The sequence below is a fragment of the Lathamus discolor genome, chromosome 2, assembly GCF_037157495.1.
Source record: "Lathamus discolor isolate bLatDis1 chromosome 2, bLatDis1.hap1, whole genome shotgun sequence".
NCBI classification, from domain to species: domain Eukaryota; kingdom Metazoa; phylum Chordata; class Aves; order Psittaciformes; family Psittacidae; genus Lathamus; species Lathamus discolor.
Genome location: NC_088885.1, coordinates 139,760,063 through 139,774,835, shown reverse-complemented (window position 1 = coordinate 139,774,835; position 14,773 = coordinate 139,760,063). Strand labels below are relative to the sequence as shown.

Genomic DNA, 14,773 nt, shown 5'->3' with positions numbered 1-14,773 from the left:
GCACTTAGCTCTCTTTATTTTGCTTATGCTATTTTTCTTCTTCTTGCAAATGTGTAGCTTGTAAGGTAAGTGACTTTCTATGTCTTTGTACTTGTATACAGCAGAATCTACTGATATTTGGCCATCTTGATTTTAACTTTACTTCCAGATTCTACAGATAGATAGAAGCACAAGTAACTTTCACATAAAAGATGGTAGAATTTTTCACCATGAAGGAATCAAGATACATATAGAGATAATGACATAATTCCGGTGTCTTTCTACACAAGTTGTCAGAGCAGGCCATTCTGATAGCACTGGTCTTTGGCATGCTGAGAACCCAAATGAAGACAATATTAAACAGATTACAAAGACAATCTGCTGCATTCTGTTGACACATATAGCAGGGCCTGCTCTGGTGTGAGCACTCTCCAACCATTCAGGCAGCGATGTGGGTACCACATGGCCAAATGAAGCTTGTTCTCTACCAAGAAGCATAGGCTTTCCAGTGTGTACATATGCCCATGTTCCTTTTCCTTGTGATTGGCAACCTTAGAAACAAACACTAACCGTAGGACATTTCTCTCTTGTCCTGAATCTTCTACACTTACAGCTGTTTAAGCCAACTTTAAAACACAGTTTTTTTCCCCCACTGTCTACTGTTCAGGATTATATGCTTTACCATCTAAATTTCTAATTATAAAATTAATTCTGTCTATTGTTCTAATCCTCCAAAAGAGAATTCAAGCAGGACTTCTTTGAGCAACCACTGATCTGTCAAGCCCTCGTGGCAAAAATCTTCTGAAGATATGTTTTGAATATTAAAGCAAAAAAATAACAAGAAGTACATAAAGTTAAATTATTTCGAAATTTACCTTTACAGTCATATTTTAGATGAAAAATAAACATAAAATTCTATCAGATTTTGTGGCAATGAAGTTTTTTGTGTAAAATTGTAAGAATGAGAAAGCAGAATAGGAGAATATTTCCAAAACTTCCTAAGCCAACATATTTCATTTACTGTGAGGAAAGCAGTTTTGCTTTGAAACATTTTTCCATAAGAACACATTGTTTTTTACACGCATTTTTTAATATTGGCCCAGCATTAAAAGTCCTTCAGTCTCTGGAAGCTTTCTCCATCAGCACAAGACTTAGAGTGTGCTGGTACTCATTTAGCAAGTATCATCAGTAGATACTTGAGGACTCTTGGGTGCAAGTTATCCGGATCTGCTGGCTTAAAGAGTTTAGCACTCTTAAATGTTGTTTAACTTTCTTCTTCTATTGTTGGGGAGATATTACCTCATTCTCCTGTGATATAAATACATCATTCTAATTCTTTCCAGGTAAAGAGCAGTTACTTTCTTTGTCTTTTAACGGTTTTGTTGTCTATTCACAGGCAAATGTTTGTGAAGATTTTCCCTGCTATTACGTAAATTTCATACTGGTCCTTGTTCTGCTGACCCAAATAATTTTTTCTTTGATACTTCTGATAATTTTGGGGTTGGTTTTTTTGTTCCTCCTCTTCTGTTTTTGTGTTACTGGTCAATTTTTCTTTTTTAATCCAGGTTTTCTGAAAAACAAACTTGTCCTTTTCCCTCTGCTGTGGCCCTTTGTCTTTGGACTTCACAGAAATTCTATGATTATGCTCACAGTTGACAAAACATAACTGTTTGGTTTAATTCCATTTGTTCTCATTTGGGGAAATGGTTTGGTTTTTTTCTAACAACTTTAGCCAGCCCTTAATGCATTTCATCCTTTCATGGTCACTGATTATTAATTCATTGTCATTGTTTTCTACTGTGAGAAGAAAATCTCTTCCTGAATGGATATACTATTGGAAACTTAAGGAGAGCTAATTTCTGAAGTGGTAGAAGGTCTGTGCAATTTTTATGCCTGCTGTCGTTTTAGGATTTGGGTTTTTTTTTCCTGTAAGTTAGGAGTTTATGGAATAATATATCATTTTGTCCTCTTGCACTGTTCCAGTGGACTTCTACCAGGATCCCTTCTCTTTTTCTTCTCCTTTTCTAGGCTTTTAGTAGTATATTGATAAATCTTTATTCAACATGCTGGGCTTCCTATTTAGTCTAATACAGAGTTTTGTTTCTGAACACATCTTTTAATTCCTCTGTCATATCTGAATGGATCATAGGAAATAAGATAAAACGTCAGTATTTAGGGGAAAATTCTGTTTCTTTGAGTCCTTTTACTCACATTTTGATCACTTACTCCATTGTTATCATCCCTTTGCAACAGTTTTCAGAACGTTTTGGGCTCCCTTAAGTCATTTCTAGCCAAGATAATTAATTCCCCATTTATTTGTATTTTTCCAGTGTAAGTGACCAACTCTTCAAAAAAAGAATTAGTGCTTGTCAGAACTCATGCAGCTGTCTTACTCATTTCAACTGAGCTAATCCTTCTCCAAAAGAAACCTTCTGTTTCTTGTAGAAACGCTTCAGAAAATACCTGCTTTTCCCCTTCATTTCAACTTGTTTGAAAGAAAAGATTTCTGAATACTTTCATATTGTACTCTCACTGTCCATTACTGCCTCTTACAAATGGGGAACATTTCACAGACTGCTTTGCAAACCCTGCTGGGCTGTTCTGGGATGTGCTCTGAGCAGGGTGAGGAATGCACTCAAACTGATCTGCATCTTAGATTTGTTTCTTTAATGTAAGTCACCCATAAGTCCTTGTGTGCCCTTGAACTTTTCACTCTGTCTGTGTGTGCAAGACATTGAGGTGCTGGAGCAGTTGAGGGAACTGGGGTCATTTAGCATTGGAGGAAAGGAGGCTCGAGGGACCTTCTCAATTTCTACAGCTACCTGACAGGAGGTTGTAGTGAGGTGGGTGTCAGCCTCTTCTCCCAGGTAAGAAGTGACAGGAAAGGAAGAAATGGCCTCAAGTTGCACCAGGGGATGTTTAGATTGGGTATTAAGAAAAATTTCTTCACCAAAAAGGTTGTCAAGCATTTGAACAGGCTGCCTAGGGAAGAGGTTGAGTGACCATCCCTCGAGGTATTTAAAAGGTGTGTAGATGTGGTGCCTAGGGACATGGTTTGGTGGTAGACTTGGCAGCATTATGTTTACGGTTGGACTCAACGATGTTAAAGGTCTTTTCAACCTAAATGATTCTATACATACACACATTTTTAATATGGAAATGTTTATGTATCATACACACTTGTATACACACACACATGTGCATATCTGTCTCCAGGACTTGACCAAGAATTCTTTTGTACCTCCACTGCTGATGGCCCTCCTTACTGAGATGCCAGCTTCCGTCATTGCCCTAACAGTCTTAGGTGGGAACTGAACCAGCTCAGTGTCAGTCCTGGAAAGGGGCAGGCACTGAGCAGCACTTTTGCACGACTGCAGCTTGATTTATATTCTTAGCATCCTGATCCATGCTGCCAGCTTTTTAAAACCTGTGCTTGTGTTCTATGAGAAGGAGTCCCTAAGCCACTTCTTGGGTGTTTTTAGCTTGTATATCATTTGGAGAAAAGTACATTTATTACACTTCTGTGTGATGCCTGCCATTAAGAATATAAACAAAGAATCAGCTCTGAGTCATACTGCACAATGATGAGTTGTGCAGTCGCAATTTGTAAAGTGATGGAGGACATACTTACGTGTGTAAACTAAGCTCTGTCAAGTTATATAGTTTTTGTTCATTGCTGTTTAGCTTTGTTTTATTCCTTTTTCTAGGGATTTGTGCCTGGTCTGTTTGGAACTTCACATGGAGCACTTCAGTTCATGGCATATGAGGATTTGAAACTGAGATACAACAAGTATAGAAACAGAGTGTCAGACACAAAACTGGTACATAAAAATGTGTTGCGGCATATGAATAAGCATAAATTTATTCCATTTGTCTAGGTTGTAGTGTAACCAAGTATACAAAGTATTGCTACTTTAATTGGAATGTAGAACACAGAAGGAAATAATACGTTTTCGCCTTTTAGGGTCAAGGAACTGATTAATGCTCTTTTTCTATAGGGATGCCAATTTCTTATTTTGGCAAGTGTTTTGAGAATTGCAGAGGGAGGAATGGTTTTTTGTATCTTTGTGGAACCATAGATGGTTGTCTTAAACACTTAGAAAACTGGTCAGGTGCAAGCTGGGCAAAGGTATTTGGGGGGAAAATGTAGAGTATTGTTCAACATTTAAAAATCAAAGAAGATTTGGGGAAATCTGGTAATTTAAACCATACTTAAAGCAAGCGTGGTAATTTTTATTGCTTTTAGAACACTGTGGAGTACATAATGATGGCAGCTGTATCCAAAATATTTGCTGTGTCAGCAACATATCCCTATCAAGTTGTGCGAGCTCGTCTTCAAGATCAACATAATACGTATTCTGGTGTGTTTGACGTGATCCGCAGGACATGGAGGTAGGCATGCAGAATTAAAAGCTTATGACTTAGAAAGTGAGTCTTACAGAATCAGAGCTATGTTTACTGGCTTCCATGCCAACTTGCAGAATCAGTGCAGTTCAGAGCAAACAAAATATTAGCTGTACAAAGCCATTTTGTGTAAGTTGCCACTAATAGCAATAATCTAAGGACAAGGGAGGAGATAGGAGAGGGTCAGTGATAGTCTTCTATTGTTTATTCTGTCTCCCTTCTCTCTTCCTCAGCAAATTTCACTTACAGGTTAAAAAATAACATCGAGTTGGCTGTGTTGGGGCTCTTAAACAGTATGACAGCAGTGATGTGCTGCTGGGAGTTGTGGGTAATCCAAATTCCTGGCAGGAGGAAATGAAAACTAGCCACAGCTGTTTTATATGGATGTCCCTGCGTTACTGTGGGGCCTGACTGCATTTGTAGTCTAGTCCTAGCTTCTGGTAGGACCTTTAGAGAACCTTTACCTCACACCTGTGTATATCTTCTCATAAACCTTCCCTCAGCTCCACTGGGCATGTGAGAGTTTTCACACAGAATTCTGTAGTTACTAAGGTTGGCCACCTGTGCAGTATGCGGCCAGTGATGGGTTAAGATTTTATATATTATGGCTCTGTAAACAGTATAGGAAGAAATTACTCTGAAATTGTTACTCTTACCTGAAGTAGCTCTCTTGGAGTGCAAGAAGAAAAATTCCAGGCTTTGTTCTATGTCTGATTTCAATTAAATACATTAATTAAAACTAAATATTTTTCTTTGTCTTTGAAGGAAAGAAGGAATTCATGGATTTTACAAAGGAATTGTCCCCAATGTGATCAGAGTGACTCCTGCCTGCTGCATTACCTTTGTTGTTTATGAAAATGTGTCTGGTTTTTTACTTGGTTTTAGGAAAGAAAGTAATTAAAGGTAGGAGATTGTGTTCATAAGGAACCTATCCTTTATTTTTTGTATTTCTGGTCTGGGAGAGATTTAGTTCAGCAGACATCTTTGACACTGTGAAATGATCTAGTCTTCTGAGGAAAGAACATGGAGATAGTAAAACCCTGCCAACATCTCTTCTGCTGGATGTTCTTGCATTGCTGCTGCCTTCTCTGAATCAGCTCTGCCTGCTTGAAACAGATGTCTCTGCAACTGTGAAATAATAGCACTGTGACTGGGTGAAGGCAACTGTGCAGCAATTCAGTTCATCTTGGCCTGCCTGGAATAATAGATTGATGTGTTTTGACAGGTCTTAACTGTTGGTCAGATTCCACTCCTACAGAAGTGGAAAACTTCATATAAAAGAACTGTGGGGTCTGGCAGAACTTTCTTAAATCTTTATCTGAGTTTCATGAAGAAACAAGCAAGGTCTTCTGAATCCACCTCTGTGTTATTTGTCAGATTTTGGGATATAGAATGCTCCAGATTCCATTGCTCGTCCAACACAAAAATGCTGCCTTAGTGGGGTGCAGTTTGGAAACTCAGAATTGTTTTGTAAAACAGCTGTCCATTCTCAGGTTTGAATAATTGCCAATCTGATGAAACCCAGTTCTTGTCTCATACCAGACAGACTTGCATTGTGGTTTTTGGCTTGCTTTTAGCACCAGACCAAAGTATATGTTCTGTGCATTGCTAGCCACTTACTGAATTCATTTTCTCTCTCGTCCCTGCCTGCCCTCTCTCTCAACTCCACCCTGTGAGATTCTGTCTGTTACTGATACATCTGACCAAATATTAGTAAGTAAATGTGTATTTGAATGTAGGCTTATGTTTTAAACATTTTTGTTTTCTAGTAATCCCATAATGATGCAGTTTTCAGACCAGTGTTACAACAAATATGAACATGCTTATTCTCAATATTCTCTGGGAAAAGGAAATATTCTTAAGTACTCAAAAAAATACTGTGCACAGGACTTAAAAAATTATTCATTAATGTCTTCTGATGTAGTCTAAGGAAAGGACTGTAAGAATATATTGATTGCTAACTTAGCGATAAACTAAATTACAGCACATCTCAGTAAATTTGTATAATAATGATATTTACTGGTATGCCAATAATTGCTGTCAAGGATATGTATTTTTTTGAGGTTTGGGTTTGTTTTATTTTTTTAGTTCTTCTTTAAGAAAATGCATTACTGGCCATTACTAACAACTGCCTCTGCTGTTAGTAGGAAGTTATTAAGAAGTATGTAGAAAGCATCACTTAACTAAGGAGGAAGTAAATTAGCAAAGATCATTCCATGGAGAGGGGGAAATAATCAGTTTCATAAGGAGTGAAGGATACTATCCTGCAAAACACCTGAATACAGAGAAGTTTCCTGTTTAACAGAAGACTGACCTAAAGCAGAAATAAGCATTTTCATAAAAACCCAAATGTAACTGATTAGGGATTCGGTTTCAGTTTTAAGTTAAAATCTAACAATTTTAATATTTTTTTGAATTAAGATCAATATTTTTAATCTTAATTCAGAAATCCACTTGCTTGTTCCTCTTGATCCTATTGCCACATACCATATTTTGTGTATACTTATTAATCATTTATACTTTCTCCTCCACAGTCCCATCCCCTCTACTGATACAGTTAATAATCTCATCTGAAAAGGGCATTGGGCCATTAAGGCTGGCTTTGGTTTCTTATTATGAAAGTTTCCATGTGTATTTAGCTGAGGATCAAATTTACTGGAAGCTTAACATGAAAATTACTGTGTAGATCCCTAACAGCTACTAACTTCTTCTGCCTTTGAAGGGTTTTTACTTGGTTTTGTGTGTTTTCTAGTACACAGAATGAATAACCAAGTTAACTCTGCCACTGAGGATCCAAAAAATGTTGTGAAGTCACATGAATAAAAATTGTGCACTTTTTAGCCTGAGTTAGTGTACTCATGCTCCAGGATAAATGCATAGACAGGCTACAAGCATGTACACAATCAGTTACTGTATGTTAACTGACATTCTCTAAATTCACACCATAGCTCAGCTCACAGTAACTTGTTTGTATCCAGATACCTTAAAACCCATCCTCCAAGCCAATGAAAACAGTACAGTTCTGCAGAACAAAATGCCAGCTGTATAATTTGCTGGTTTACAGCAGTATCACACATAAGCTTGCAGTTGGGAAAGCCCAAATGCTCTCCTAGCCACAGGTGTGTTCCTCTAGCATTCTTCACAAAAGCTGCAGACAAGAGCTACTAGTTTTAGATGTATAGGGAAAATCTTATAACCTGCTCAGAAAAAAAGCTGAGATTTAATTCTAAATAGCTGAAATAAATTAATTATCTCAGATTTAATGTTTCTTCCTTTTCATTTCTGGGAAGACTGTAGATTTCTGCATGTTATACATGCTGTATCTTGTTGGGGTTTTTTTTCATTTCATTAATGTAAAGTTGATTTTGTAATGTAAACATGACTGTTGTTGTTTCCCTCGAGAATCTTTAAAATTAAAAAAAAAAAAAAAACCAACCAAAAAACAAATAGTTTATCACTTATTGCATTTGGAAGAAAATACTTAAAGCACTGAAGCTAATGGGGTGCTGCCATGATGAATTGTCATTTGTGGACGCTGGAGATTGCAGTCAAATAGCTGTGGCATAGTTCTTTCACTTTACCAATATACACTTTTTGAAAGCCAAGGCATTTCAACCTGTCTTAGTTCTATATCCTCCAAACTAGTTAATATTTCTAGCTTTTACTTAACACCAAAGTGATTGTACAAATCTGAAAGACTAAATCTAGGAGAATTATTTTCCTGGAGCAATTAAATTAAGTTTTGTAACCGTAAAGTTTTTTAGCATCTGCATGTTAATAGTGGAGACCAGTAATAGATGCTTACACTGAAATTCAGTCTATTGACAAGCAAAAGAGGGAAGGAGAGCTTACATAGTCTATTTTCACTTAAGTCATTCAGAACAAGGTATTTAACACTTACCACATCATGTAGGTCACAGTTAAGTCACTGGGAGTTAGTTGAGACTTAAGAGTGTAACAGCAGAGCATCCTATTCTGTAGTCAGTTTTACCAGGAGTAGATGTTACATACGTTTTCTGAAGGCTAAAGCCAAGATCTGAGTTTACTTTCTTAGAACTTTCTATGAAGTCTTCTAAGAAAATTGTTTCATAACACCATGTAAACACTTTGATAGTCAATAAAATAGCTTGGGTCTTTTATTTGTAAAAGGTCTTCTTTATTTGATACAAAAAGTTACAGTTAACTCTTAAAATGGTGGTGGTATATTTTCATACATCAAATAAGAAATTAAAAAAGTTAATGAACTTGTGTTTGATATTTATATTCTAAAATGACTGTTGTAAAAAGCCTCTGCAATGTGCAAAAAAAGGCTAGACAAAGACTACAGATGCAAGAGTTTGGTGCCTTCCCCTCAAATACTTGCATCCAACTCCATAGAAATAAATTCTGAAGAAAATGGTACAAAATAAAAAAAAAGGGGGGGTGGGGGGTGGAAAGAGAGAAACTATAGAAAGGGAGGGAAAGTTATTTTGGTAGTTCTTCAATGATAATGCGGGAGACTGAGTTCCATCCAGTAGAAGCATCTCCCCGCGGATAATCTGAGCAAGTCCCGACCCAGATGGCAATGTCCACCAAACCAGCATTGATCCCTTCACACAGACCTTCCACTGGTTAAAGACAAAAATCAGGTTACCTCAGCAGACACAACTGCTTTGTATTTCATCACTGAAGAGGGACACCAACACTTGAGAACAGCAGTCCATTGCAAGCTCATGCTCTTTAGTTAAACCTGAAAAGCACTTTTTGAAATAAAAGCTATGAATCAGAGATGTGGCAGCACAGGTTAGAGTCATGCGTTGCCTTTATCCATGCTGCTTCTTGATGTCTGTTGCAGATCATAACCCACAGGATGGTTACATGGGAGGTACACCTGCATCTGTAAACACCCAAATTCGCTACCTGGTAGCTGGGATATGGCTTCCATCCCATCTAGCCATCCTTTTAGCAGTGATGGGGAGGGGGAATAGGCACACAGCCATAACTGGCTTCCATAGCCGAGGCCTGCAAAGGTGATTGCCACCCTGTAACCTCTTCCACTCTTAATTCATTGCTTCTGTGTAAAGTTCCACTTCTGCTGTCCCTTTGTTTTTTTCCCCCACTAGTTGGAGGTGGGTTAATGAAGAAACCCTATCATAACTCTAGATGTTAGATTTCACACAGTCATGAAATAGTATAGGGAGGAAAATTGAGAAAGTATAGACTTGATGTTAGTCCCCTGTTCCTAGTATCACCTTTTATGTTGAAGTAACTTCACTAATTTGCCTTTTGCTTAGCAACTGAGTAATAGTTCCCAGTTATTTCACTTTGCAGGTACATTTGTGCCCACCTGAAATTATAATAGAAATTCCAGGAGTAATAAATCTTACGCACAGATAATGTGCAAGTATCAGTGTGACATGACACTGTTCTTGGCAAAAAGGCAGTTTCTCCACATGCTAAAAGAGCACAGAATGTGTCTGTAGCAGAGATCAGTAGAACTGTCTGGACAGAAATCTCTTCCATTTCTGAATTGCAGGATGTAAGTGCCATGAAAAGTACCACAGTAAAGAAGTACCACTTAATAAATAATTCTTACACTGTTACTATTGATAGTCACCTGGGAGACAGCACAGTAGGAGTAACAGGTGTTAGCTGGCCACTCTTCCTCCTCCTTTCAGTCTTTTGAGTTTATAAGGCAGACTGTACCCTGGGCACTTGGTAACTAGATTTGCTACTGGCTTCTCCATCTCTGTTCATGCAGTCTCAGCATACATACCTGAAGAAGTTCGGTGTATATTAATAGTAGAATTCAGCTCCGGGCTTCCTTGATCTAAATATATTATGGCTTCAATAGGAAGTGGCCCAGCACATTCTGCTCCATTAAAAGTGAAGTACCAGCGCTGACAACAGGCACTTTTGCATTTTAGCCGAAGCGATCCACTGAAGAGAACACGGAGAGCACTGTTGGAGCGCATCTTTGTAAACGTGCATTCCTGAGAGGAGAAAAAAAAATGCTTTGGTAGCAACCTCTGGGTTTTAACCTATTTATTTTCTATATATTTAGGAAATAGATTTAGGAGTATATTAGGAATACGTTTATTTCAGAATGGTTTCACTATTCTCTTTAGTCCCTTCCCTCTAGAAAAAATTGAACAAAAGAAGAAAAAAGTACAGCCTGGCAAATATTGTATGGTGCAAAGATGCAAATCAGAAGCAGCACCTCATAAATGGTAATGGAGAATGGGGATTATGGAAATTCTTAATTTTATTTAGATAATATCTGCTGTATTTATTCTGTATAATCTGCTGTGTTACTATTAAGATAGTAACCTAGTTACATTTCGGGGTTCGTGTAAAGGGGTATGACCTGTCTGAAGGCTGTACGCAAGTCCTTGCATGAGAGGACAGGACAATTTCTGTCTCTGTTACCAGAAATCTTGGATTTGACAGTTAACAGGATTTGTGAGAGGCTTAAACTCTGCTAAAAGCTCCACAACTGAAAAAGAAACATTTTCAGGTTTTCAAGAGGTCATTATTACCTGTCTTCAAAATGCTGGATATCAGGGGATGGGGGAGCCTAGGGACAATTCTGCAAGTACATGGCAATAAGAAATGTCAACTCAGAAAGGCTGATTCTCACTCTAAGCACAACAATAGCAGTTAAATTTCTCCAACCAATCTGGGCATTGCTTCATAACTGTGATTGATCACGCCTGCTCTGAAGACAGGTTGAGAGAGTTGGGCTTGTTCAGCCTGGAGAAAAGAAGGCTCCAGGGAAACCTCATAGCAGCCTTCCACTACCTAAAGGAGCCTACAAGAAATCCGGAGGGACTTTCTACAAGGGCATGAAGTGATAGGACAAAGGGGGAAGGCTTAAACTGAAAGAGGGGAGATTTAGATTAGACAATAGGAAGAAATTCTTGACTGTGAGGCTCATGAGACACTGGAACAGGCTGCCCAGAGAAGCTGTGGCTGCCCCATCCCTGGCAGTGCTCAAGGCCGGGTTGGATGGGGCTTTGAGCAACCTGGTCTAGTGGAAGGCGTCTCTGCCCATGACAGGCGGTTGGAACTGGACGATCCTTAAGGTCCCTTCCAACCCAAACCATTCTACGACTATGAAAAAGGTTCCAAGGAGAAACCTGTGTGATTGGTGCTACCCAGCCCACAGAGTCAGGTTGAGACTGCTGTGGTTGGTGCAGTGCAGCATCCGTGGCAAAGCTAACTTACTGCTATCTTCCCAAGATCGATGCCATAGTTAAGTGCACTCCATGAACACTGCTTGAAGTTGGGTGTCCAGGACTCCTCGATGCTCTCACGCATGCACTCGCCCTTCTCCCCCTTCAGCCCATCCCGGCCGGGGATCCCAGGTGTCCCAGGGATCCCGTTGGCTCCTGGGTTTCCATCCCGTCCAGGAACGCCACTGGGGCCTTGCAGGCACACGCCATTGTACTGAAACACAGAACAGATCTTGCTGCTTCCGTCCCACACTCGGAGGCTAACCAAGTTACGCACAAACACAAACGCCCTGCTGTGACAGGTGATGTCTGGATCACCAAGAAGTTGCTTCCATAGAGGAAAAAAAGGAAAAATAAAAGTTCAAAGATAAGCAACGTCAGCAGAATTTGCTATAAATTAAGATGCCGATTATTTTACAAAAAGATGCATAAATCCTGGAATAAAAATGTGGCTGTGTCCAAGGCTTCAAACCTGCTGGAAAACCTCAGAAGATCGGAAACGTTTCAATACAGAAACAAAAAAAAAAGGTTGGATGTTAACAGTTACTTTCTCCTACCCCACCATTGCTTGTGTCACTGTCTTGGCCAATAGGCTTCCATTACTATTTTTCCCTTTCTTTAAAAAAAAGAAAACAAAAAACCAAACAGTGAAGAAAACTTTGCATTTCACAGAGAGCAGAGCTTAGTGCCGGTTTCTTTCTGTTACCCCTTCTTTGCAACAGAATCACGTCGCAACAGTCATTCCCCGCAAGTCAGACTCGAGAGTGCACACAGTAAGTTGGTGTTGATGTGGATGTGGGAAACTGCACCCAGGAACAATCCCAGACTCAGGATTCTCATTCATAGCAGTAGGAAGGCACATGTGGGAGTGTCAGCACACTATCATTCTCCCTAATCACAGTACTGGAAAAGGTCAAACGCTGCTCTCCCAAACCACAGTTAACACATGTTGCCTTTGTACCTTATGAGATTTGGGGTTGCCCTCCTTGGAGAGAAGGTTTGTGCAGCCCAGAGCTCCTTCCCCAGCAGCCTGAGCACTGGATGCTGGAGGACACCCACGTGTGGAGCTGGGGGAGCAGGAAAAGAAACAGCAGGAACCTGCAGGGGCTGGTGATGGCAGGGCTTTCACTTTAAATGCTCTTACCCATCTGGTGACTGACTGCTTCGTCTCATCCCAAGGCCACACAGATAACTACATTCTGCTCCTGGCCTTTCTCACACCTCTTTCTCTTCACCCATTTTAAACCACCTAATCCCTACCCGTTTCAAAACGAAATGACCACGCAAACTATTCCCCTCCTGCAAGCCATACCACTATGGCACCATGGGAGCTGTAAGCTACAGCCCCTGCCCTCTGTCCTTTGTCAGGTTGGTCAACTTTAGTCTTCTGGGGTTGTTCCTTTTCCAGGGCTTTGGTGCAAAAAGCAGCATGGGCATCACAGGCTCGGCTGGAGCCACTCTACAAATAAAACAAGTGAGTGTATGAAGAGGTCTAGTAAGCAGTGAGGTGAGAGATGGACTAATCTATGCTGGCATTCCCTTAGTACCTTCACCAAAGAAAACCCTGTTGACAAATGGCAGTGGAAAGAGTGAGATGCTATAATCAAGGACACATCTAGAGGTTGTTAGCTGGAGAGCAGGCTGCTGGGCAAAGCACACACTGACTCAGAGACCATGTGAATAATGCAAAGACATTTTTGTTTCACACAGCACTGGTTATCTGCTTTTGCTGCTCTTTTTCCATTGGATGCTATTTGTAACAGTGACTGGCTCTGGCTTTTCACATGTGGTTACTCACCACAGAAGTGCCAAGGATGTGGAAACCGGGGAGAGCTGGGGGTAGATGAGGCTCAGGACTCATGCTTTTGTATGCTGTAAATGCGTAAAACATCTTTTAAAATGTCCACTGAAGGCCGTATCTCCTCTGGGGCATACAGTTATGTGGCCCTGAAGGGCTTTAGCTTTGCTGCTTACTCTGTGGCACCCAAAAGCATGGAGCAATGCAAGAGGAATGGAGGATCCTAAACCACTGCTCCAACAAAATCTCCATGTGTGCAGACTCTTTATTCTCAATGCAATCCAATTTCCACAATTAAAGTGACAGGGTAATAAGGTGGTGTGAAAGTGAAGGAGCTTTGTACCAGTGGTGCTTCCAGCACATCACTTCAAGGGATCTCTCTGGAGATGATAGCAGAAATGGGCCCGTCACTGCTTTTCTATAGGAGGTGAACGGCAGTCCAGCCACTCACAGAAATAGCTTCACGTCTGCTTTCTGCATTCCAAAGACTGGAAAATCTCCCTCTTTTTTTCTAGCTCTGAGACAGGATAGTCCCTGTGCATCCAGGTTTCTAGTTGCAATGGAACGGCAGTCCCAGGTGCCAAAAGGGATAATGCATCAACACCACACCAAGGCAAAGCGGGGGTCAGTAAGTGTGCAGATACGGTTTTTGCAGTAACCAACAGCTGCTAAGGAGCAGTCCTCTGGTTTCCCTCTTTGTCGTGTATTATCCACGGGCCCTTTGGGATCGGAACAGCATCCCCACCGACGTGCAGGGCCTGCGGGTCCCCGCCACGGCCGGGAGCGGAGCCCACCCCGGCTTCAGCCGCAGGCTCTGGAAGCACCAAGGGAAGACACGCACGCAGCCGCCGCAAAGCAGCGGTTTCTATCAAAGCCCGTCCGACCCTTCCTCAGCGTTTTCCCCATTCGGCACAACCAGGGCGCAATAAAAACCAACCCAAGACAGACCCCAGGCAGCTCCGGGACCCGGCGGTGCCCGGCCCCCGCGGCACACAGGTTCTCCGAAACCCTCTGATTTCTCCTGTTTTTCCCAGCCTCTCCAACGAAAGAGCCGAGCGGCTCCCATTCCCCAGCCCCCGCCGCCCCGACCCCGCCGCTCTCACCATGTCCACCACCTCCCGCTGCCGCAGCGCCTTCTGCTTCCCCTTGGGGCTCTCCGAGCCGCCGGGCGGCGGGGCGGCCGCCAGCAGCAGCGCCAGCAGCAGCAGCACCGGGGCGGCGGCACCCGGGGAGCGGGGCATGGTGCGGGCCGGGGCCGCGGTGCTGGGGCCGGAGGCTGCGGCGCAGGAGCCGTGTCGGCCGCTCGGAGCGGCAGCGCGGGGATAAATGAGCCTTTCAGAGCGCGGAGGCCGAGCTCCCTCCCCGGGGAGGCCCGGAA

General features: G+C 41.4%; 2 protein-coding genes across 2 annotated transcripts in view; one reads left to right on the top strand and one right to left on the bottom strand.

Annotated features, from left to right (window-relative positions):
• The window catches only part of SLC25A32 (solute carrier family 25 member 32), a 17,692-nt gene extending 9,065 nt beyond the window's left edge, over positions 1-8,627 (top strand). The window contains exons 5-7 of the mRNA XM_065668747.1: positions 3,687-3,800; positions 4,226-4,371; positions 5,149-8,627. Of these exons, the coding sequence (XP_065524819.1) occupies positions 3,687-3,800; positions 4,226-4,371; positions 5,149-5,284 (396 nt within the window). The 3' untranslated portion in view covers positions 5,285-8,627. The remainder of the gene's footprint in view (positions 1-3,686; positions 3,801-4,225; positions 4,372-5,148) is intronic.
• On the bottom strand, positions 8,518-14,773 carry CTHRC1 (collagen triple helix repeat containing 1). Its single transcript, XM_065668748.1, has 4 exons — positions 14,499-14,773; positions 11,590-11,811; positions 10,139-10,355; positions 8,518-8,990 (listed from the first exon to the last, which is right to left on the bottom strand). The coding sequence occupies exons 1-4, from the start codon at positions 14,634-14,636 to the stop codon at positions 8,848-8,850; spliced, it is 720 nt and encodes a 239-aa protein (XP_065524820.1). The 5' UTR covers positions 14,637-14,773; the 3' UTR covers positions 8,518-8,847.